The following is a 25,051-nucleotide window of genomic DNA, read 5'->3' as shown; positions in this document are numbered from 1 at the left end:
AAGTTTAACATAATGCAGTGGTCTTGTCATCTTGGACAGCACAGGTAATCCCAGGTGTTATAGGTAAATTCTCTTCATGCATATCTGTAAACAAATAAACAAGTTTACAACACTTGGTACTGACTTTGTTTTCTATACTGATGTCACATATTACTTATGATACACTTACAGCCTCTTAGGTAAACTCATTAACACCGGTAAACTTGTTAAAACAGGCAAAAACACAAATATCAGATTTGTTTTGTTCTTTTTCTGGATTTGTAACAAAAATTAAGCATTTAAGTAATTAAATAGTAATTTATCACATTACCTGAACACTGAACCACAGCTACTATAAGAAAGACATCATAGGGAAGATATCACAGATTGATCTGAAAGGAGGGAAAGATTGTAAAAGGACGGAAAAGATCGTAAATTCTACAAATATACAAGTTGTGATAACATATTTACAATACATTGCTATTTACAATTGCATAATAAATTAAATTAGTACTTAATTAAATCAAAGAATAAATAAATATTACAGTATTACAGTTACTAAAATATAAACTGAGTTGAAAAAAACAAGAAAACAAACATCAAAATGGAAATAAATTTTATTAAAATTGAGCAAAATACAAGGACATATGACAAACTGGCCAACTACAATTCGGATTGCGATCAGAAAAATAAATTTAAAAAAGAAAGAAAGAGATATGTCATGCCACTCACCTTTGTTGTTGTTGGGAAAGCTCGTTCACTTGTAGACTGCATTCTCATTCGTTGCCCTGATAATCTGTTCAAACACAGAATCATTGTAAAACAGTTGGAAAAAATCAATAGCACGACTCTCTTTACTCACCATGTCAATAAGTATTCTTGGGCCCTGTCTCCTCTTCAAAATCCTTCATGTCTCCACCATTGCAGTACCTCTGCCACTCCCATTCTTTAAAGTTGGAGGTGTGGGGGGGATACACCTCATCAAAACCCTCAAAATCTTCACCAAAATATCCGCGAAATTCCCTCTCCCCTTCGCATTAAGTATTTAAATCAAACACATTATTATTCCCGATGAAGTCGTTATCAGACATCTGATCGCTATCCGAATCATAGTTGGCCGCCATTACGGTAGATTTACCGATTCAAGCAATAAAATACATGTAACCTATCCCCGATTTTTGCGCCAAAAAGACGCCACCATGGGAAATTCCATTGAATGACGTGTCGTTGCATCAAGATCTCGTTTTTATTTTTAGAACGAGATTACACACGAGACAGGAAGTAGAATGAGCGATTTTGTAAACCCGTACATGCCGCCCGAATTAGCGGGCATGCGCAGCAGTTGATGCTGCGGGCAGTTTGGGGCCAAAGAGTTAATGTACATGATAGACAAATTCAACAAGAAGTATGTTAAGAATAGACGATTTCAAAATGCTATGTCTGCCGTAACTAAAGCAGTTGATAAAGCAGCACGATCATCTTGTAAGCATCAATCTACAAGACACCTACCTGCAAATGCCCATCCTTCCTGCCTCCTGGGCCCACTTGCACAAAGCAATCTTAGTGCTATGACTGTTGTAAGCCTATGTTAAAGTATGGGAGTTCCTGTTTAAAGGATGGACAATCCTTCCCTTTTGAATAGTTGTTTACATGGGTAACCAAACCAGTTATAACTTTTCTGCACAACAAGGGGATCTGCTGCGCCTTTTACCTGGAAGATAGAATTCAGGCACATCAAGCAGTAGAACTGCTCAGATGTCAGCTGAACTTCACCCTGAAATTGTAAACTCAACTTGGTTGGTAAATCAATCATCAAAATTCAGACCTCCAACCATCACAGGACCTCAAGTTTATAGGGTTCACATTTCTAACAAAGTAGAATCTGATTCAAGTTCCATGAGATCAGTGAATTGATTCAAAGCTATCATCAAAAAGCTATTCACAGACAGTTACTTTTCACTTTAGTCAACCAGTGATAAGTGATATTAGGTAAACACACGTCCGTTCAAGCACTGAAAGTAAGGACCAGACTGCAGCTACGTCCAATTCGGAGATTCTTAAGACCATTCAAAGATCACCCACACCTTGAACTTTGACTTCCACAATGATTGAAGAAATACCTGCATTCCTGGACAATCAAAGCAAATGTCTGGAGAAGAGCCGAAATACAACCACCATCTGTTCGTAGATGCCAACCAGCAAGGATGGGGCGCTCACTTCAATGAAGAAGTACCTTCGAGGATATGGTCACCCGAAGAATAATCCCTCCACGTCAACTATCTGGAGTTTGAGGAAGTTATCAGAGGGCTCCACAGATAAAGGACAAGTTCTTGACAAAAACAGACCACTCAACTGTGGAATTCTACATAAATCTCCAAGGAACGACAATATCTCCGGCCCTCTGTACAATCTCACAGTCTCAAGCTATTGATAAAGGCAAGACACATTTTATCACCAAGAATCACCTACCTTGTCAACCAGACAGACAGTTTCATGTCCTGCCACTCACATCCATATGGGGATCAGAGGATGTTGAAGATTTATCCACTATAGCACTATGAGTCTATCTGCAGAGGACAAGTTCCAGAAGGCAAAGATTAAGAAGACTGCTTATTCTGTTATCTAGGAATAAATTCAGCAGAAGTTTCCAGAACAACCATCTCCTTTTGGATGAAAGCAGTCATTCTCAGAGCCTACAAGGTAGCAGCACTGGATCCACCATCATCATCAAACCCACACAAAGTCAGAGCTATAGCGCCAATCTTAGCGTTTCATGGAAACTGCTCCATTCCGAGAATAATAGAGGGTTGTTTCTGGAGATTGGAGATTGGACTCTGCCTTCGCTAATCACTATCTCAGAGTATTCTCAACACAAGATGTTGCTGTAATTCACCATTTTGGACCATTAGTGGTTACACAACAACTTACATACCTACAAAAGGATAGAGCTTCCTGCAGAAAACTCTCCCAATATTCACATAGACTTAGTGATGTCTGGTTACTGTTCCATAACCAATGACTCAAAGTCCATGTTTCCCTGTTTCGCTATGTAAGTTAGAGCATGAGTGAAAACGGGTGTGTTGAGTTTATGATCTTCTCTTAACACTATAACCGTTTATAGTAAGCGAGGAAAATATTTTTCCTTAGTGAGCTTTACAAAACCAACAAAATCTATTAGATTTACTCCTCTCTTTCACAAGAAGGAGGTGGTACCCCTTAATGATATAAGATGAATAAGGAATAATATCACGTTCCCAAGGGGTTATTAGAACAGATCTTGATCTGAATCTCGCACACAGGTGGAAACATCCACTTTCCGTGGGATTCAAGCAATAGTATGAGTCAGGAGAAGGTAAAAGATGACAATTTGGCTGTCATCACACTATAAAATCTTCAGATTTTCAACAGAATTACTCTTCACTGTCAACTATCCATAATCAGTTGTTCAAGTAATAGTATCTTCCTGCCCAAGCCCCATGCACATGCCCAAGGCAGGAAAATTCTCTTTTCTTCCTGTATGCGCTGGCATCAATGTCTGGATTTTTTTTACTAACTTTTATGTTGCACATTATTGGCAGTTAGTCACACTGTAGTTAATCTGTATCTTCAGTTAACATTTACTAGTCACTAGTAGTGTCTACTGGACTGCAGAATAGTTCTAGTTATTTAGATCACCTGTCGTCGCCAACTGCCTGCAGAATATGTGGTTAATACAAGATTGCTGGGGACCTCCATCCCAGCTGCAGAGATAGGATATACTCTGTTGACTCACGAGCCGGGCAGTGCATTTCCCTTTCTGTAGAGTTAAATGCCAAGATGGAAGAAGGCCAAGAAGAAGGGGATGGGTTGTAGAGATGATATTTGTAAACGATCATGCAGTCAAACTCTCTGATGTTCCTCAATGTATGTTAAAACACTGAGTTCAAGATTAAGGAGTCTAAATGATCAGAAACAACGCTTCTGTGTATATTCCTGCTTGGTAATTCCCAGGGGTTCCCAGAGGAATGTGGAAGTAGTCCGTCATTGTTTACCTCATTTCAAGAATAATCTCATGCAAAACATATGTACCTCAATTTCGCGGTCATGTCCGACCTCCTGTCCAATGGAAAAGCTGTATATCATGTAAAAAGTTATTAAATAATAACCATAAGCATAGCACTAATAATGCACTGGTGTGACGTTGATTAATGTTATAATTTGCATACTTGTATATGCAAGGGGTCGGCGTATGTTTCTCGGTAGGAAGTGACAACTTGAAGACGATGGCTTGCGGGATGTACAATTTTACTTTATACAGGTAGATATATACAGACATAAAACACTATGTTCCAGGTCAGCACATAGTCGTAATGGTTGTTGTCTTTTAAGTACAATGGGTGCTCTTCCCGTGTCTTTGACGGAGCCTGCCCATATATTGTGGGTGCAATGCCCAAGAAAAATAATAATCCTTAATTCTGACATCAAAACTCTGAAATACTTAATAATGCTTTGCTTAATACTAACATATAATATACATATGTGTGGGGGTGGCTTACCCAAGAATATCCCTAATCTGAATTCAAAGTCCTTGACAATACGTTCAATTTTGTACCAAACTGTGAACATTTATAACTTGTAACAAATGACAAATTTTGTCATTAGATTTTTGAAATTATGAGTCTAGCTTTAAGGTGTGACTTGATAACCAAACAGCTTAGTTTTGTTTGGGCCCTAGCTGTATCGATATATGTCTGGTGTGGCCTAGAGATATTTCAAAGATTCCGTACACAATAACTTCAAAGATCTAGCATGACTAAAGATGAAATTTGGAGTATATTGCACATATACAAAAATGAATTTTGGAAAGACATTTTGGCATTAACATACTGGCTTTGATCAAACATACCTGGTTGCACTAATAAACAGTCGAACATATATCCTGGATTTAGTCCATGTCAGTACACACAAATTAGTAATTCCAATGTGATATCTTGTACACAGTGTCCATCTTGAAGGTGCCTTTGGGGCGGTTTCCGTATTGTGCAGGGTCTGCATGATGATAGCTGTGGTCGGATCTCTGTGGGATAGGCGTGTGTATACTTCTTTTCTTTGGTCCTGTGCAGGAACGAAATCTTGAAGGGGAAGTCTTAGCAGAGTTGCTAAGATATTCGACCAGGGAAGGTTTGGGATCAGAGAACTTGTTCTTGATAGGAGAGGTTCTTGTTTCTTCAATCTTGTTACATGCCGTTCTTCGTTCTTTCTGATTGCATGACCTTCAAGAAGGTAGTATATCCTTTTAATAAGAGACTGTCACTTCTTATAGTATTGTGAACAATATGCCTTGCTTCAAAGAGGAACGGGAAAGGACAGACTAAGAAGTCTGTCATACCCGGATTCTCCACCAAATTAACAACACGTTGGTGTGACGTTGATTAATGTTATAATTTGCATACTTGTATATGCAAGGGGTTGGCGTATGGTTCTCGGTAGGAAGTAACAACTTGGAGACGATGGCTTGCGGTATATACAATTTTACTTTATACAGGTAGATATATACATACGAAAAACACTATGTGCCAGGTCAGCGAATAGTCGTAATGGTTGTTGTCTTGGTGCCCCGGAGCACCTGGCCTAACCCAAGCCTGCCTAAGGGTAAGACCTTTCCTTCCCTCTCCTTCTCCATCACTCTCATTTTCATCTCTGGATCAAGGCTGATATAGCCAAGGTCACCTGACATTTAGTTAGTCATTATTAAATGTAAACAATAATTCATCAGTGACATACTTACACATCTCGTTCAGGATGGCAGACAGTTGATATATAATACAACGGGGATTAACAATTAGGATTAGCATCTTATATAGATGACATGATATGGCTCCAGGGTAATAAGCCTTTGGCATTAAATGTTCATTCAGACAACAGTCACTATAACAGCACTTTGAAATACAGCCAGAATTTTTATATGTATGGAGCAGTTTAGCAAATCACCATTAGGGTCCTCCCATGTTGAAGAATATCTTGACTACTTATCAAACTACAACAAATGAGTCAAACAATGGCATTTATGATATGTGTAACCATTCTCTGTCAACTAAAGTTGGTTTCAAAGTGCCCAGAGCTGTAATTTGATCATCATTGCTGTATATAACAGTGAGCTGGAGCAATCTGCCGATTAGATAACACAAAACTTCACCAAAATTGATGCAAACGGTAATGAAGTTTTGAATAAATAGATAACAAAAAAGATAACAAATGTAAGTCATATAATGATGGAACACTTGTTATAACCAGATAGTGTAATAACAGGATTAAGAAGCATACTGTATCAAATGCCTCCCGCCTAAATTTTTTCAAAGGTTTTATGAGAATTTTTGACCTTACATACGACAACAAAAATTAAAAGAAACAGATAAGAAATCAGCATAATCTTACAACAAATATATTCTGGTAAAGTTGATTAGACATTATTTTTGTACTTAAACCAAAACTATTTTGTTCACTGATATCACTAATAGTTCTGATTAAAATTATAATTTTGATTATTATTTTGGAAAAGAGTACATTATTTGATCAGATTTATCTGTCGTTTAGCAGAGAAAGTAGTCCAAACATTACATTCTTTAATTGTAAATTTCAGCACCATCTCAGCAAGACAATTATCACTTGAAATATTACAAAAATAATTATGAAATTTGAAGAAAAAAAATCAGAAAGTAACTTTAATGACTTTAAATCTTGAAATCTCGCGTGAAAGTGCTGTTGGTCTCGCGTACATTGATCAGTCCCTCAGTATAAAATTATGGTCTCTGTTCAGGTGTTTTTGTCCTTAATTTTTAGCTAACCTGACTAAGTGAAGTGAGCTATGTTGCAGTGTCCGCTGTAAACATCTTCAAATTGGAAACCACCAGACCAATGAAACTTCAACTGCACATGCTTGTTCCCACCAGAGTTGACAACCCAATTTGTTCAAAAGGTTCAAATCTGCTTTCCAATATGGCCAACCTATGAAAATCGGGGTAGAATAGGTCTTCAAGTAACTCATGCTTGCCATAAAAGGCGACTATGCTTGTGGTAAGAGGCTACTAACAGGATCGGGTGGTCAGGCTTGCTGATCAAATGGAATGTACCTTGGACTGTCATCATAGCATTTGAAGAATAGAGGGAATCATTTGATTTTGTCTTCAGACATAATATCAGTTGTACTCACAAGTTTAAGATTACCGTATTCGACGTAATAAGCGCCCAGGGCGCTCTCAAAATTAGAAATAGGGGGCTCTTATTAGAATATTATTTTGGTGAAAAAAAAACGGAGTTGAGAGATAAATTTCGTGGTTTATGCTGACAGCCTGAAATGTTGATGTATTAATTGCCCATAATTAAGGGTGCATATAACACGAGTGCGTATTATTCGCGAAAAAATAAGTCTTGTGTACATTGATCAATGGGAAGGGGTGCCAATTGGGATTGTTCACTAGCCAATATATTAGCAAATATCGCCGTGGGCGCTTATTAGAGCGGGGCGCTTATTACGTCGAATACGGTAACTGTTTTTGTTATAATGAGGTGTATAACAAACTTTGAAAAGTGCGGAGGTATCTATGACTTTGTATTCTTGTACTGCTCTCAAAATCTCATATCACCAGTGTTTGTATTGCAATGTTTATTGTGTTGTAACCCTACTCACATATATAACCTGGTATTTCACAATTGTTTTCCATTGAGGACACAACAAAGGTTGGTTATCATTGAATAATAATCACAGCCTTACCAAACATACCAGTTTTTTTAGCAAATATGTTTCACACACATTATGTCATTGTTGTCACATGTTAAATCATCTGTTTGTACCCCTTACTACAGGGTCATGTTGACAGTCACAAAATTACTCAATAACAAAGAAGAAACAGACATAAAATGTTACAAAACTGGTATGATGCAGTTGTCAATGGGATGGTTTATGCCCTCCCATTTCATCAATTTGAGGAGAGTAAATAATATCTGGTCTCAATACAAAATCCTAACCTGGCATCATGTTCTGGCATCATTGTTTATTCTCACTGGATTGAAACGCTTTGTCTGGAAGGAAAAAGAAGATCAGTCCTTCAAAAAGTTTTAGTCTCACTCCTGAACAGAGAAGGAACTGTACTACATGCAAGGAACTGTACAAGGACAGTACCGCCATTATTTGTTGGGTAGGCCGTTCACATTAAGAACAGACCACAGCAGTCTCACCTGGCTACTAGGGTTCAGATCAATGGAAGGACAATTCGCCCACTGGCTGTAGGAATTAAGTCAGTACGATATGATGGTACTCCATAGACCAGGGGCTGAGCACTTCAATGCAGATGGATTATCGTGGATTCCCGAGAAGGTACATCTATCTTCTAATCGACAGGTGTGGCGGTATTTTAGGACCTTATTCCAGGCCCCGGGATCATGAAACTAACTTAAGACCAAATTTTGTCTTAAATCAGGGATCACGAAGCTCAATCTATGAGAATAACTTAAGTCTAAGACAAAATTTGATCTTAAGTTCTAAGACTGCCCCTGAGTAGACTTAAGACAAAATATGCTGCAAGAAAGATGGCGGATGGCGGATATTCGCCTCATGCGTCGCTTCGGGGCTAAAAAGGAAAAAATACAAATTCAGCGGACATTTCGAGACTGATTCAATTCTGTTGATATGTACAACGACGACAAGCTCTTTGAAAGATTTCTTCGGCCTACCATTTTTTTCATCGTTGGTCTAACCGGTGATGAACTTGCATAGATTCTACCCCACTCAGCGTTCCCACAGTCTCCCACCTATTATTCAAGTTTTGATATTCCTTTAGTTTGTTGCCACTGGGGCTTTTCACCTTTTAGCTGCTCAGTCATTTTGTGTCAGCCATATTGGATAGTGTTTACAAAATCATGTTCATCTTCCCGAGGCAAGAGACTTAACTTACTATAAAAGTCCAGTTTCCACCCTTGCCGAACTAGGCTGGAATTCCTGGGCTTGATTGTAGCGCAACCAGTGGCTATTACGAGTTATGTCCCTTCTATGCCTCTCCTATGGACCAATCAGATTCCACCTCTCGTATCACTTGCATTTGCTTCAAACAAGATGGCGGCACCGGGGCGTGACGATCTGATAGATAATCAAGATTTATATTGTGATAAAATGGGTCTTGCATTGACAAAGTGCATCAAATCACGCAAGCACCTTGATAAAAAATATGAAAAGATTTGGAAAATATCTGTTGACTATGAGTTGGTGGTGCACATGCTTTGCAAATCCTGCAATTGAGCGAAATCTGCATGACAGTTTACGAACCGGATTTCAATTTCGTTGTGCGATTATGATTGGACTATGCATAGACTTGTTAGTCCAGCCAAAATGTAACTCCATGATACCACCCTAGTACGGCATGGGTGGAAACTGGACTTTTATAGTCAGTTAACTCATTTGCCTCAGGAAGATGAACCATGTTATATGTACACCGGTAAGGAGACGCAAATACCATCACGTATATTTCAAAATCGGCTACAATACCTACATCCTTGAATTCCTCATACATTTTAGAATCAAATGCGAAATGGTCTTTGTCACAATACAAATTGTCTAGATGTATTGAAGCAAAATAAATGAGGTGTGAAAACGAATGCTGAAAAAACTGCACTTGTTGGAAATGTAAACAAAGCAGTTCGTCTATTCGTTGAGTACATTGGCTCAGCATTTTCAGAATATACAGGGGAAGAGAATCGTAGGAAGAATTAGGGAATTAAAAATATATACATTGCAATGATTTGATATTTTCAACAGAACTTGTCGAAGTTCCCGTCCTGTGTGACGCAATGACTGATGCAAAATCACACACAACGGTATTTATCGGAATTTCTGACTATTTCCATTGGTTTCAATGTAAAATATAACAACAAATAACAGTACACAGATTGTCAGAATTTTTCTGATTGCTTAGATGTCACATTTATGTATATACGAACCTTGAATGAACGAAAGTCCCCTCGTAAAATCCTGTGCACTGTTGACAGTCAACACGCCATTTTGTGAAATTCTGTCACTGGTAGTGATGTCAAACTTCAACATATTTGGTAATTTCTCTGAGGTGAAGGTCCTTGAATGAAAGTACACACGATCAATGTTTACTGCATTTTACTGTTCCATGATGTAGATCTTGCATATCTTTTTAATTTGTACATGTGTTCACACAATTAATTTCACTTTGGAAATTAATCAATATTCAATATGATATTATATGTAGATATAGGCCACAACATATATGAACGTTTGATAATCTCCTGTTTGTTTGAACAATGTTTACATATGAAATTGAAAAGTTTATAGTGTCGTATACAATATTTCTTCAATTTAAACAAGTGTTACAAGATGAAATGTAAATGTAACTGCAACATGTATGTATGTCAATATTATAAGTTCATATAAATAACTAAAACTGACGATATAACTTAACCAAAAATGGATATTATTTTTCGTTAAATTACATGCACACATTTCTAGAAGAATTGGCTTGGTCTTGGAATTTTTTTTATGCTGTTTGATATACAGAACAGTGATTGTTCTGAAGACATGTTCGTTCATTAAAAGTGTGCTCCAAAACGCACCCGGAGCCTATAGATCGCGCTTCACGCGCACTCGTGTTAGTGTTAAATAAAGAATCTGTTCTCCAAAACGCACCCGAGGCATAACGATCGCATTGCCTGAACGCACCAACGTATGGCTGTGACTGCACGTGAAATGTGAGGGTTGTGAGCAAATATAAGGCGGTAGCGCGCATCAGTTAGTTACTTGGTCAGAATTCGTTATTTAGATGGTTAGAGAGAAAGAGTTGGTCATAGTTCGCTAGAGAGCTGGTTAGAGAGTTCGCTAGATGGATAGTTAGATGGTTAGATGAGAGAGAGAGTTGGCAGAATGTTCGTCAGAATGTTCGTTAGAAGGTTCGTTAGAGAGCTGATGAGTTAGATGGTGTTAGAGCGTTTCACAGTGTTAAGACTTCCTTAGGAGTAGAAGTTAGAATTAGCATTTAGTTTCTATCATTTGAGGTTTATTCATCTTTCCTTCACATAATAACAGGTAATCACGTTTAGTTCCTCATAGATCTTCATAGTTTCATAATAGGTTATCACGTTTAGTTCCTTGTTTCATTCAAAAAAGGTAATTCATACAAATTTTAGATTAGTTTTCATTTTAAGTTAAACCACGCTCAAATATTCAGTTCCACTGCGCAACAGTGATATCTGAGGATTTGTCAGGTGCGGGCTAGTCACAAAGATTTATTAATTATTCCTCTCGTTATACATCTATAATCAATGGGTTCACCCTTTTTTAAATATTGTGACCACAGGATATTAAACTGTTAACTTTATTTCTTCAAGAATTGTAAAAAGTTTAAAAATATAACCCGTGCCATATGTACCAAGTTGCTGGACGATAATCCTTATACGATTATCCTGATAATTCTATATCAATAGACCTTTCTTTGCATCATTATTGTATAATTTTGAGACAAGCTGATGAGAAATAATTACATAATAATAGAACAAATACATACTTGATTATGTAAAATTGATGCCAAACAGGTGCGTGTCTTGTCCAATTAAGATACACTGTAAACTATCTAATGTTTATCTATTCAAGATATTATTTACACGGTAAACGCAGTCTTTTCATGTTGTGTAGAAAAAGCGTCAATTTCCGTTTTGCATTCTTTTTCCATACCATGATAAAAAATTAGGGGAGATATGTATTAATCAAAATACCAGTGTCGTCTTTCTCCAACATTGTCAAATTAATAAAAGCAGCCATGACGTCAAATAGAATGGTATCATTTTAAGTAATTCATTACATTTGATTACATTACATTAGTGCTTCATTAATAATGGTGCAACATTTGTCAAATAACACTTGCACAATCAGGAGAATATTGGAATCTAAGGACTAATTTATGGGTTAGAAAGGGCCATCCATTTCGCTATTACTTATCTTTTATGAAGTACAATTTCGTCATTTCTTATGGGTTTTTTATGCCTAAACGTATACAGTATCAATATCGATATTTGTGTTGGAATAGTTTGGTTCCTCGTGAACACCACGAAAATGTATTGTCCTTACCCACAGCTAATTGCTAAACATAGCGGAGTTATGCCCCCTTTTCTTTGAAAGCGTGTAACCTCTCTGTCGCCTTTTGACGTTATTGAGGTATATCAGTTTTCGTCATTTACAGCAGGCTATTTTTTGCATTGAATTTAAGTCATTATACATATGCATATAACTCCATTTGATATATTATTTTGCCCTTCAAATATTAGGCAGTATTTTGTTTGCTCTGTTTCGGTAAAGCTGCTAAATAAAAGAAATCATCGCTCAGTACTTTTATCGGTGTTCGCTAAAACGCGGAGAAATTTCCTGTATTTCAGCGCAGAATAAATTCTCGGACAACACCTAGAAGTGTCTTTTTTTAAAACCAGTTTAATATTTACAGTCAGATTTACACCATCAGATGGGAAATTTAATATTCTTCATCTCTGCGTAATTTTATAGCCGGAGGTAGATCAGGTGCCACATGAGGGCAATTCTCGTACAACCTTCACTTTTTCGATCTCAGGCAAATGTAAGTCAGAAAAAAACACCTCAGCATCCAATGATTACCGTAGTACGGTATAACGTGTGCGTGTCCCTATGACGACAGTCTTAGACTTAGACTTAGCTAAGATTTTGCTAAGACCGTTTCAAGATCCAGTCTTAGACCGAATCTTAGCTGAGCAAAATCTTAAAAACTTAAGACAAAATTCATGCATAGCAAATTTTGAGCTAAGACGATATGCTGTCATGTTGGGAAGTCACAAAAGCAGGGTCAGAGGAGTAACTTGCACAGCTAGCAGGGTCAGTCCGGTCATCTGTAAACTGATAGACAGGATATTCAACAAACAAGTTGTGAATGTACCAGCCAATCTTAAGAGTATGTGAATTCCTTACAGAACACAATGCAGGATGTGCATAGGATGGCCAGGTCTTATATCCAAACAACATTACAAAGAATAAAGTGGGATTATGACCCATGAAAGTAAATACACCAAAGGAGATTTGGTGTATGTTTAAGACACCACGAGAAGGAGGGAGGATCATGCAATCATTATAGGCAACCATTAGAGCAGCTAATCATTGTACGCGGACGTAATCATACTACAACATTTTATTATCCTCTCACATCCAATAAACCACACATTTTATGCTGAACAACAAAGGTTCCTGTGACATTGAATAAGATTTAATGCTAAGTTATGTTTTTTACCAAATCTGAAACATTTTCGGTTTGCAACAGATAAAAGACTCCTGTAAGTGTTCAAATGGTTTAATTTGCCATACTGACTTCAGAAAATGCGTGATTTCATAAAAAACATGATCATGCCAAAATGTCAATTTACAAATCAATAACTATGTCCACCGCTGGTTGCGATGTAAGCAACACTTTTCGTCTCATGGAATGGACCAGGCATCGCACAAAGTCCTGTGGGATATCTGTCCAGATCTGCTGGAGCATGTTTCGAAGTTTCTGGAGTGTCTTAGGAACACGTGGTTGACGTCGAAGACGCCGATCCATCTCATCCTACATGTGCTTGATTGGTGAGAGATCAGGGGAGTAAATCGGCCAGGGGGTAACAATCACGTTGTTTTGTTGAAGAGAATCCTGAACAAGTCGAGCAATGAGGCTCGGCATTGTCCTGTTGAAAGGAAATGCCTGGGCCATGACGACGCAAAAACGGTAGAACAACAGGTCGGATGATCTCATCACTCACACAGAGGATGGTCTATGACTGCATTCGTCTGTTGCCAAAGTTGCCATTAACACCAAATGGTGTTTCTGTGGACGTTTAATTGTCTTGCAACATCACGTTGACTCGATCCTGCTTACCAATACCAATACCAATGGCTCGCAGACGCTCATTTTCGGACAGGCGTGGAATTTCGTAATGTTGAATAATTGTGTAATTTTGTTGTTTTTCTGAGTGGTTGTTGTCAGCACGATGCTAAACAATTCATATGGAATCACGTTAATGCACATGTTTATATACCCATGGGGCTTGAATAAAAGTCAACTTTTGCATGGGATGCATGCTTTTCTGTAGCAGTTGCGTTTTTGTGACTTGATTCCATACATGTACTACAATATTGAAAACCAGACTTTACTTTTTTGAAAAATACACTAAAATATTTGTGTCACAGGAACTTTTGTTGTTGAGTATATATCCAATGAACAGTCACATTTTCCTTACTTGAGTCGTTATATGGCTGAAATAATGCTGAATTTTAATTATAACTCACTCTTACTTGAGGGCTGAATGTTTCACTGAAAATAAAATGGAGTTCACTTTGATTGTACCCTGTGAGTAACTCTGCCATTGGGCTAAAATTTTAGCCAAGTGAGCTTTTGCTGTGTTTCTGGAGTCTGACATGTGTTGTCCATCATAAACGTCTTTAACACTGGACCAATTTAGCTGAAAATTCCCACTAGTGACTCTCCAGTTTGTTCTGCAATGTTGTAAAACCTATCTATGGCCATTACTCGGCCATTTTTGTTCATTGTGTAATAATTACAAAATGAATTTGTTACACAAATTTAGGCAATTCTGATTGATCGAGAGCTCCCGTAAACATGGATTTATACAACATATATACACATTTTCCAGGAAGTGACAGAACTACTTTTCAAATAACTTTGACCTTCTTTATGTCTTTAAATAGCTTGATGTTGGGAATTCTCTTCAGGAATACCGATATTGATTTTTTTCAAGCAACTCTTTAAAGATCCATTTTATAATTGTTTTTCATTTTTTGTGCATTCATCGAAGAAAAGCATTCACAAATTTTGATGAATTAAAATTTTGAAAACTGCCTGTTAGCTAATTACATGAACCATGTTTGAAATTACAATGTTAGCTGCTTCTCCATCGCTTGCTGTCACTGCCATGCTGGGATATGATGTCATTAATATAGTCCCTTCCAAAAACAAATAGGTTTGAAGTGTTTCTGGCTCAGGTATAATATCGGTGAAAGTAAAGCATTTATGCAAACGATATAGTATATGGGTATCCATTCAATAAATTTTGTTTACTCTTGCGAAAACACTTGTTTGTTACTTTATGATGTAGCGATAAAGTTGTATTCATGTATTCTTGCGCATGTTACTATGTGAAGCGAAATGATCAAATTTGTCAACAAACCAGATAAATAGAGTAAAATATCAGATAAAGGTTGATTTTGTAATTATAAGAATTGTTTTTTATTTTTTGTGCATGCATCGAAGTATAAGTCACAAATTTTGCATAAAATTGCTCCACTACACTATGCAATTTAATACAATTTGTGACTGTTATACTTTGCTGCATGCACAAACAATGAATAACAATTCTTAAATGAAATGAGGTAACTACTAGTTTGTTAATGGGCTCAACATATTTGCTCTGTTTTATTGCAATATTTTAAAAATTGACCTTGTTTTGACCATGCTTTCATATTCTCTCAAAATGCTTAAATGACACTGTAAACTTCTTCTCTGAAGTTTTTTGTTTCCTCAGTATTTATTTGGAAAACAGTAAATTTTTAATTAATGTGTCTCAAAATTAATACGCCTGCTGATCCCAAGCCAAAAATGCAACTCCATCCACCCAATCCCCAGTGGAATGATACTTATCCTTACCTTAATCCAACCTTACCTTAATCCTGTCAAACAACAAATAGCACCACTTATTAGCGCTGAGGACCGCCTCCGTGGTCTAGTGGTAGAGCGTCCGCCCGGAGAGCGGAAGGTCCGGGGTTCGATCCCCGACTGCGTCATACCAAAAGACGTTAAAAGATGGTACTTGTTGTTACCCTGTCTGGCGCTCGGCATTAAGGGGCTAAAACAAGGACTGGTCGGCGCGGAGTCAGTATACTGTGTCTGAGTGGGGTATTCATGTTAAACTGCGGCATGGTATCTCAGTGAGCTAGCACTATAAATCGGCATCAGTCTGGACTAGTACAAGCAGCCACACACACACACACACACACGTGCATGCACGTCGCTATATAAGTGCAATAATCTTGGACGTGACGTTAAACCCCATTTCACCTCACCTATTAGCGCTGAGTAGAGCACTTCCACAACAACAATAAACAATGTTTTCCTAAAAAGAACTCACAGTTTATATGTTTATTCTGTTGACTATCTTAAAGGAATTTCAAAGGCAATAAAATAATTGAACCAGCAACAGTTCACTGATTGGTATGCAGAGAAGGTGTCAACAAACTTGAAGGCAGATGACAAGACAAAGGCTATAGATCTGAGGGGAGTGTTAAAGTCTATTGGTGCATGTTGGGTTGTGTCGGCCTTTGAGGCAGTGTTGCTATGGTGGCATCTGTATGGACTGCTGGAGTGGTCAGTGATGCCTAGTTTGACATGAGTGGGTAGAATACTCGACCCCAGCAGTGATAACTCATTGGATGCTTATTGTGTAATTCCTATTCTTTGAATGACATTGTTATACTAGTTACAACTGCTGCTCAATAAACTGTGTTTGTGTGTATATTCAAGTTAGTAGTGAGGCCGTCTTATTGTTGATAGTCATTTTGGAGACATAAATGCAAAGTTTCATGTGAATAAAGACCACTTTCATTTTTCGCATTTAATTCACGTTCGCATTAATTAAAAGATTTACAGTGCACTATTTTTGTTTGTCTTTTCAGATTGAGGAATTAAACAAGTGTCTATATCTAACAGCAAAACCTGTGATATATCTGGTGAATCTGTCTGAGAAGGATTACATCCGAAAGAAAAATAAGAGGTTTGTAGCGCCATCATTTGATATGAATATAGAATGAAGATTCTAATTTGTCGACATTCTGTGATGCTGAAACACATAATCAACTTAAACTTGAAGGACAAGAAAACAATTTTAGTAGTGAATATTTACACACATGACAAAGAATGTGACAAAATAACATTGCTGTGTTTGATTATCTCATGCCCAAATCCACAGAACAACTATGTCAAATATTTTTTTTTTAAAAAGAAGAGGGTTTTCAGAGTGTTTCAGTAAAAATAATTACTAAAGCAACCGTATGTGAGGGTTTACAATTTTATGAATATTTTTATGCATGACCATTTGGGGTGAGTCTTGACAGCATCAACTTTCAATTGGTTAAGGTCAGTTGAGGTCTAATTATGAAACATTGCTTAAATTGCTTAAATTTCAGATTAATTCGTTATGAAACCCAACATTTTTAAATCAGTTTTGATGGACTAAGTAACTAACATGTCATGGCCATGTCAAATGTCAAGTCACTTTGACAAAAAATAACTGCTGTATGTTGTGGTATTTATAGACTTAGTTCATGTTTGTAACACCATCTAAGATTGGAACAAGTAATATGTTCTTGCATTTAATTGGATCATGTTGAAGGTCAAGGTCAATCAATGAGAATTAGGCTTTAGAAAAGCTTGGGTATGCAATAGTTTGAGGATTTATATGATGTGAATTTGATAAAACTTTGTAAACATGATCTCAGGGCAGGGTCTCATTCCAATGATCTCCAAATATGTCACATAAAACAATTAAGAATGCTTTTAATTAATTCAATACCTATCATGTGTCACAATTGTGTACAATGTCAAGGTCACTAATGCTCATGTTAAAGGTCATTACAATTGTGAAATATCTTGTAAATAGTTTCATTAAGCATCAGTGAAACTTGGTACATTTCATCCAAGTGACATATGGCTCTGATCTGAAATGATTGTAAGTATAAGATCACAGTGAAGCCCATTTGTGAAGTATGTTTGCAACTACAGTGCCTTTCCTGCAGATTTAAAGAAAAAGGTTTATTCATGTAGTGGTCATTTTGTTTGAATATGATGATAATCTGGTATGCAATTAATAGTATCTTGCTACCTGTACTTCATGTGCATGCATAAGGCAGGACAACCTCACTTCTTTTCTGCGTGTGCTTGTGACATAGCACATTACATTTGGAAGTTGTCACTATATTTGATCATTGGTATAACAAAGATTAGGATTATTATTATCCTGACATCCAGATGAAGAAGATAGGTACCTTTTTAGCTCACCTTAGTAACTCATAGTTCCATAGCTTATGGGGTAGAAGTGTGTTTTGGGATTGACTGGGAGCTGCTGACCCCATCAACATCATCTTCCGTCAAGAAGTGTGGTCACTTCATGATCGCTGTGGATCCACACAAGCTTTGTTGAAAGTGCAGACCTAGGAGATGCATGGAGGATATTAGGTAACCTCAGTGCTCATGTTTCTACGGAGGTGTTTTCCAAGGTGGCGAAGTCCTGGTAAAATCTAAGAGGAAGGAGGCTGCAAAACAGATGGTCCAGTGCAGGTTCAGTAGGGATCAGTACCCAGATGTCCCATCCAGAAGCCACAAAGGGGACAGGAAGCCACATCGTGCACCATTCTTGGAAACCAGTCATAAACACAATCAGACGCCACACCCACCTCCTACCATGTTAGAAAGCAAGAGGCGATGCAGGCCATATTTGACCAGAGCTTTTGGTCATTTCAGCAGAGATGGCTGACTTAAAGAAGACTCAGTCGCCTCTGCAGACCCAGAAGAACATAAAGCTTTTCAGGTCAGGTGATGTAGAATGTAGCCTTTGTCGCTTCAAGCTTGGACAGGGTACCACATGGACACAGCAATAGGCCAATAAGCTTGGGTCCCAATGAAGAAAGCCGTTTAGTTATCTTGAAGAATTGCCTACAAGAAGAAAGGGCTTCTACACAACCAGCATGGTAAATATGCGTCTGACTGAGTAGTTATATCCTTGAAGCTCTATCCCCAATGCTCATCAGGTTCATCAATGCAGCTTCTTGTTATTCAAAGACCGCCTCTGTGGTCTAGTGGATAGAGCATCTGCCTTGTGAATGGAATGTTGTGGGTTTGATCCCTGGCCATGTCATACCAAAAGATGTTAATAGATGGTACTTGTTGTGGTCAGCTCGGAGTCAGTATACTGTGTCGTAGTGGGGAATTCATGTTAAACTGCGGCATGAAACCTCACACTCACGGAGTCTATTCTATTTACAGTTCCAAAGAGGAGACACCCTTGTGACACTTGTTTATTGTTTCAATATGCTACATCTTTGAATATACCAAATGTGATTTTTGTAGCCATAATAGGGACACACCTTTGCCCCAATTTGTCTGTGTGTCCTGTGTTAGACAGGCCAGGACACTGTACAGAGTGTCCCAATTCATCCAGGATTTGTCAGAAGGATGTGTAAACAGTGTTCTAATTAAGACACGCATGCTCAGTCATTGTACAGTGTCTGGTGAATGTCCCCATTTATCCAGGGTCGATCAGAAGGATGTGTATACAGCATCCCCATTTAGTCAGGTTGACAGGCTTAGTAACAGTAATTAGAATTTACCTAATGTTGTGGCTTCACATATCTCTACCCATAAGCTTACATGTTATGAATAGAGACTTTTAAAAAAATTGGAATAGATAGAGTTCCATGAAAAAGGTAAATCTGCCGTTTTTGAAAAATCATTAGAAAATCGTAAATTGCACCTATAGCGATTCTGTCAGGCTTTTTTTAATGCCTATGCAGATTACCTTTTGTCAACTGAAAACAACAACCCCAATGCCGAAAAAACAACAATATTTACAGTTTGTTAGGTCAATGTCCCCATTCATATAGTGTCATTCAGAAGGATGTATATACAGTGTCCCCTTTTAGACAGACTAAATCATGGTCAGGTCAGGCACGTGTCCCCTTTAATCCAGAAGTGAGCCACAACCCATCCCAGCAAATCCTATCCTTAATGGTTTTCTAGCACTGGATTGATCGGGACAACACTGTCTGAATGTCCATAACATAAGTGGAAGACCAGGTTTCAATACCCAGTTGGGTCATACCAATGTCCTTCAAGCTTGGCACTTTGGGTAGAACTGGTGTGATATGACTGGGTGGAGAGGTATGTCCTGTGTCTGTGGCATGGCACCCCAGTGACATATTTGGCCACCCATCCGCAAGCAGGCACCCTCTGATGTTACTGAAAAACTTTTGAAAGTGACGTTAAAAACCACGAAAAAGGCCTCACAACTGCCTTGAAATGCACTGGGTCATTACAAGTGTAATACTGAAGTTATATTTTTTTAACAGTGTTTAATTAAAAAAATAATGTTTCTTAAGGAGGCCTGTATGGAAAGTGGAATTTTATTACCAATGTAAAATTTACTAGACTTGTCAACTCTTGATCATTGTTTTTGTGCTAGTGTGTTTTTACATGCAAGTTCAGACTGAATGAAAAATATTTTGCGCCAATAAGATAGATTCAGGAGTTTTTATTCCCATACCTATTTGAGCCCTGTATCGACACATCCTCATAGTTCAGGGCTAAAACTGCACAATTTCTGTTGTTTTCAAGTATAAAGGCCTAGTTCGGAATGATTCAGGATGGTGTGAACATGGCCCAAGACAAGTTAATCTTGTTAAGCGAGTTAATCTATTTTATAATCCTGATACACTGTGGTAATGTTACATCCGGTGAGGTTTAAAAGAAGTACGGCATTAGTGTTTAGATTATGCATTAAAACTTTACGGATTTGTTTCAAAATGAGTAAGAGGTAAATTGATTGAAAAATGTGACTAACCAACACTGTGTCTCGATTGGTTTTAAAGCAATATAAAAGTTATAAAGCAATAATGCAAACATATTACCTCTTGACAATACAAATTTGCAAAATACAATATCCTATTCGCAGCAAAACAAAAATGTTGTACATCAGTGGAATCATATAAGCATAAGTTCCCAGGTTGACTTAACCCTTTGATACCCTTTCAAACATATGACTGAAATCTAATGTACAACAACCACCTGTGTTTGTTTGTTTGTTTATTTAAGGCTGCACTCAGCTTTGTGATGGAGGTCTGTAAATAATTGAGTCTGGACCAAACAATCCAGTGATTGACATCATGAGCTTCAATTTACGCAGTTGAGATACAATGACATGCATCAACCAACTCAGCGAGCCTGACCACCCAATGTCATGAGTCGCTCCCTACTACAAGCATAGTTGCCTTTTATGGCAAGCATGGGTTGCTGAAGACCTATTTTACCCTAGATCTATGTGAATATGTTTTGTCCGTGGCTAGATGAGGAACCAGGTAATGTGTGTATCCCCAAGATATTTTGGTGTATACCTTGGTCTGCAACAATAGCATGAAATGGGGACACTTATCCCGATACAGAAATACATTACATGGCGGTAAAAAAATGGTGTGGAATTTGTTTTCCGACATTATCTTAAATGGGGACGTCCCCATTTGACACCGCACACCCGCCCACCCACGTGCACCAGGGGAATTATATAAACGTGACTTCCTATGTTGACTTAACTGGCGGAAATGTTTGTTTCCCTTTCAAACATAGGACTGAAATCTTATGTACAACAACATCGCCATGAAAAAGAAGTTGGCCTCTTCTTTCGTTGCCATTTTACTTTGTAAGGATCCTGATATGTAACAGTCAGTTCATCAGTGGGATGCCACACTGTGCCTCACTATGCAGGATTTACTCCTTAGCTTTAGTACAGGGAGCCACAGATCTTCTGTAGGGGGCGTTTTCACGAAACATTAATTGATGTTAAATTTTGTAATGAATTGAATTTTTAATAAAAAAGTATCTTGTTCCTCTAATCTTGCTGCTTAAATCATGTTTCAGGTATTTCTACACAGTTGTTCATCTAATTCAATTGTAATGTCTAATATTTGTTATTATATTTGCAGAGCACAGATTGATGTAGACTGATAAAACCACTGCTTTGTAATATTATGATTCTTTACATGATGATGGAACTCCCCAGACTCCACATTGCACACAATAAAGTATCAACAACAATTTTACTTGTGCCGTTATTTTAACCACAAACATTATCTTGAGTAGTTGTCCCCAAAATCCTGCTGTTATTTTGGTCATCTTTCATTTGAAAAGTCACTTTACCTGTGCCAGAAACTTCTGATGCTGTCGTCGAATCAACAGATGTACCTCTGCCACCTTATTTGAAAAAGGGTGAAAGATTACTTAATTTTAATGTTCCGACAGTATCCTGCAATTAATTGATTTAGACAGTCTGAATGATATGCGTCAAACCTCATTTCACTTCACGTCTAGTTGTTCTTCAGCTATGATCACACAACTTCATTCAAGCTAGAAGAAGCAGTATACAGAGATGTACACTCACAGATTCTGGGACTTTCCGATCCTGGTATCTCCCTGACAAGGTTCTACGGGAATTATAGGACATAGTCTGCCTGGTCATCCTTATAGGCCTGGTATGGCCGAGATTCGGACATGGCTTCCCACTGCTCAGGGAATACCCTCTCCTTCTACCTTTACATCAAGATCTTTTTGTCAGCCGCGATCAGACATTTAGTACATCAATATTCCCAGTTGTCATCTTCTTGCCTGGAAGTTATTGTGAATAAGATCAGGCTCCCGGCTTCTTCTGGGGCATTCTTGGTGATTATCCATGACAACAGATGGGACAAGTTCTGTCAGTGGAAACAAAGATGAGGATTGTAAGAATACGATGTAACTATTCCGATGGTGGCAGATATTTTTCAATCTGACGAGTCTTATTACAGGACAAATTCAGACAAGGGTATCACCAAGGCTATGGTCGTGAAGTGGGGCAATGTCTTCATCAGCTGATGAGCATCAACAAATACAACTTCAATCCTTATATTGACAGATACAAAATCATCCATTTAAACACCAAACTTTAATTATTTTGAGCGAACGATATTAACGCAGAGAGTTGCTTTTCTCTTGACGTCATCCATCCCAAATATTCCATGGGAGTTATGTCCCTTGGTTTTACAAAAGTCATAACATGGAGGCTGCGGCAATGTCATTTGTTTGAAATAGAAGTTGCACCCAGTAAAGCTAGAATTAGAATGTAATCCTTACCTGTTTGATTTTAAAAATGGATTATTATAATGTGTGTGTTTGAGTCTTACCAAGGCTAGATGAGCTGCTGATGACAGGGATTACCACTTGAGGCAGAACGGTTTGAATTCAGATTCATATATTGGCCTACACTGTACACGACAGTGTGGAGCTTAGTGGTTTCTTTTGGTTAGTAGAGCATTCTCTGTTGTGACTTTGAATGGATGCTTCATTTCGGTGACCCGACATTTATAATGATCTGTCTTACTTCAAAAGTAGTATAGGTAATGATGGTTCTGGACCACTTCCACTGGAGCCGGATTTATATACCTATACTGCTACTACAGGTGGCATTTTTTATGCCAAAATGATGATGCGATTCAACGATAGTCATGAGATTAAGTTAAATTGGCTCTAGCTCACCAATACCTGGGGCCAATCATTGCTTTAGATGAGTCTAAATGGTAATAAAAATATTCTTCATTATTTTTATCGATAAAGCGATATTCAACATTTTTATTAAGTTCTTCGTTCATTTTACTAGGAGACCAGACTATATAACTACACTCTTTTTGTAAATTGATAAGAAACAATTGATAACCGTATTTGGTTGGTTTGACATCACTGATATAATAAAAACCTTGTGGTAATTCTCTCCATTTAATAGCTTTTTCGATCTCCATTATTATATATATGTATATAAGCATTTGTCTAAATGTAATCTAACAATAGTAAGCAATCTATTTTTAATCTCCAACCAGTTCTTTGGTTTTGGCACGGAATAATTGATGCGCTTGTTGCTTCCCCTGTTCTATGAACTTTTTTTTCTCGTCTTCGCTAATACCACTGGTCTTACGAGATTTTGATCGAATCTCCTGCTTCATTTCATTGTATTTGGTGAGTTCTGACAGCACTAAACGAAACTCATCCTCGGATATCTTACAATCGACCATTGCTGTCGAAATATGATCCTCAATGCTGTTCAACTTTGCTTCGGCGAGTATCCGAATACTATCGTGTTTTAATGCTTTCTTTTGTAACCTACGAGAAATGAATTTTATCGCTATTCCTGCCAGTCCCGAGACTCCAGCGGCTATTTCCATGCCAAGTACGATAGGTGCGGCGATTATAGTTGATAACCGACACCGGCTACACCGAGTCCAATGCCAGCCGTTACAAGCGCGGTGTCAACTCCGTCCAGAGCATTCACGGCTCTGCGATACTTTTTATACAATCCAAGTCTCAACTCCCTATCCTTCTCTATTCGATGTTTTATGTCGCTTATTTGATGTAATCGAAATCCATCAACAGTATCCATCTTTTCAAATGCTTCATATGAGCGCTGGATATAAACTCATAGTGTATATTACTATCATATAATAGTCTTTAATTGGTCTTGCTTAAATGTTTTGAGAGTATACATCAATCTTATCAAATGTATATTATACGGCAAGAATATCTTAGTAAGAGAAATGCTGTCACTTTTAATAATTTGGACCCCCTCGAGGGTTGCAACAGGCGATGCTCCGATATGAATAATACTGCAACGTCGACGCTCGTGTTTCTTGAGCCATTTAATCGATAGACCTGGTAATATTTCGAAGGCATTTTCCAGTGCATCTCCGAACAAGACTTCAATAATAAGCGTGGAAATATTAGGTATTGCACTCAAGTTATCTTTAATATCTTCGAATTCAGTAATCAAATTTAAAGTAACATTTTTTAAGGCCGGACGACTATATAACATATGACCTGGGTTTTCTGGCAGGGGGGTAACTAACACACTTTTTCGTTTTGATGGGATATAAGCCGCGAGTACGATGCCACTATTTATTATCTTAGTTAAATTATGACCCTTACCCATCATCACATAAGGTGGGGTAATGACGATATTCAGTAGCCACTCGATGTTTGCTTCGACCATAGGCCATTTATTCTCACCGTTGAGAATAATATTGTACGAAGTGTTTTTAATGAGTCTACTAACGTCAACATCGCTTAAATCTTCTAGATTACCTGTGAATGTGACTTCTTTCCGCTTGTATACATTATCGTGTAAGTGTAAAGCGTATAACTTACCATTGTAACCAGGTTTATCAAATCCTTCTGTG

At 37.8% G+C, this 25,051-nt stretch overlaps 1 protein-coding gene across 1 annotated transcript in view; it reads left to right on the top strand.

Moving 5' to 3' along the window:
* Positions 1 to 25,051, top strand: part of LOC124150121 (obg-like ATPase 1) — a 410,349-nt gene that overhangs the window by 250,889 nt on the left and 134,409 nt on the right. Inside the window, exon 8 of the mRNA XM_046522047.2 lies at positions 16,706 to 16,803. Coding sequence (XP_046378003.1) covers positions 16,706 to 16,803 — 98 coding nt within the window. The remainder of the gene's footprint in view (positions 1 to 16,705; positions 16,804 to 25,051) is intronic.

Source organism: Haliotis rufescens, unplaced genomic scaffold, assembly GCF_023055435.1.
Source record: "Haliotis rufescens isolate VD_foot unplaced genomic scaffold, xgHalRufe1.0.p SCAF_4, whole genome shotgun sequence".
Taxonomy (NCBI): domain Eukaryota; kingdom Metazoa; phylum Mollusca; class Gastropoda; order Lepetellida; family Haliotidae; genus Haliotis; species Haliotis rufescens.
Note: the sequence above shows the minus strand (reverse complement) of the source record. Positions and strands in the feature narration are given on the sequence as shown.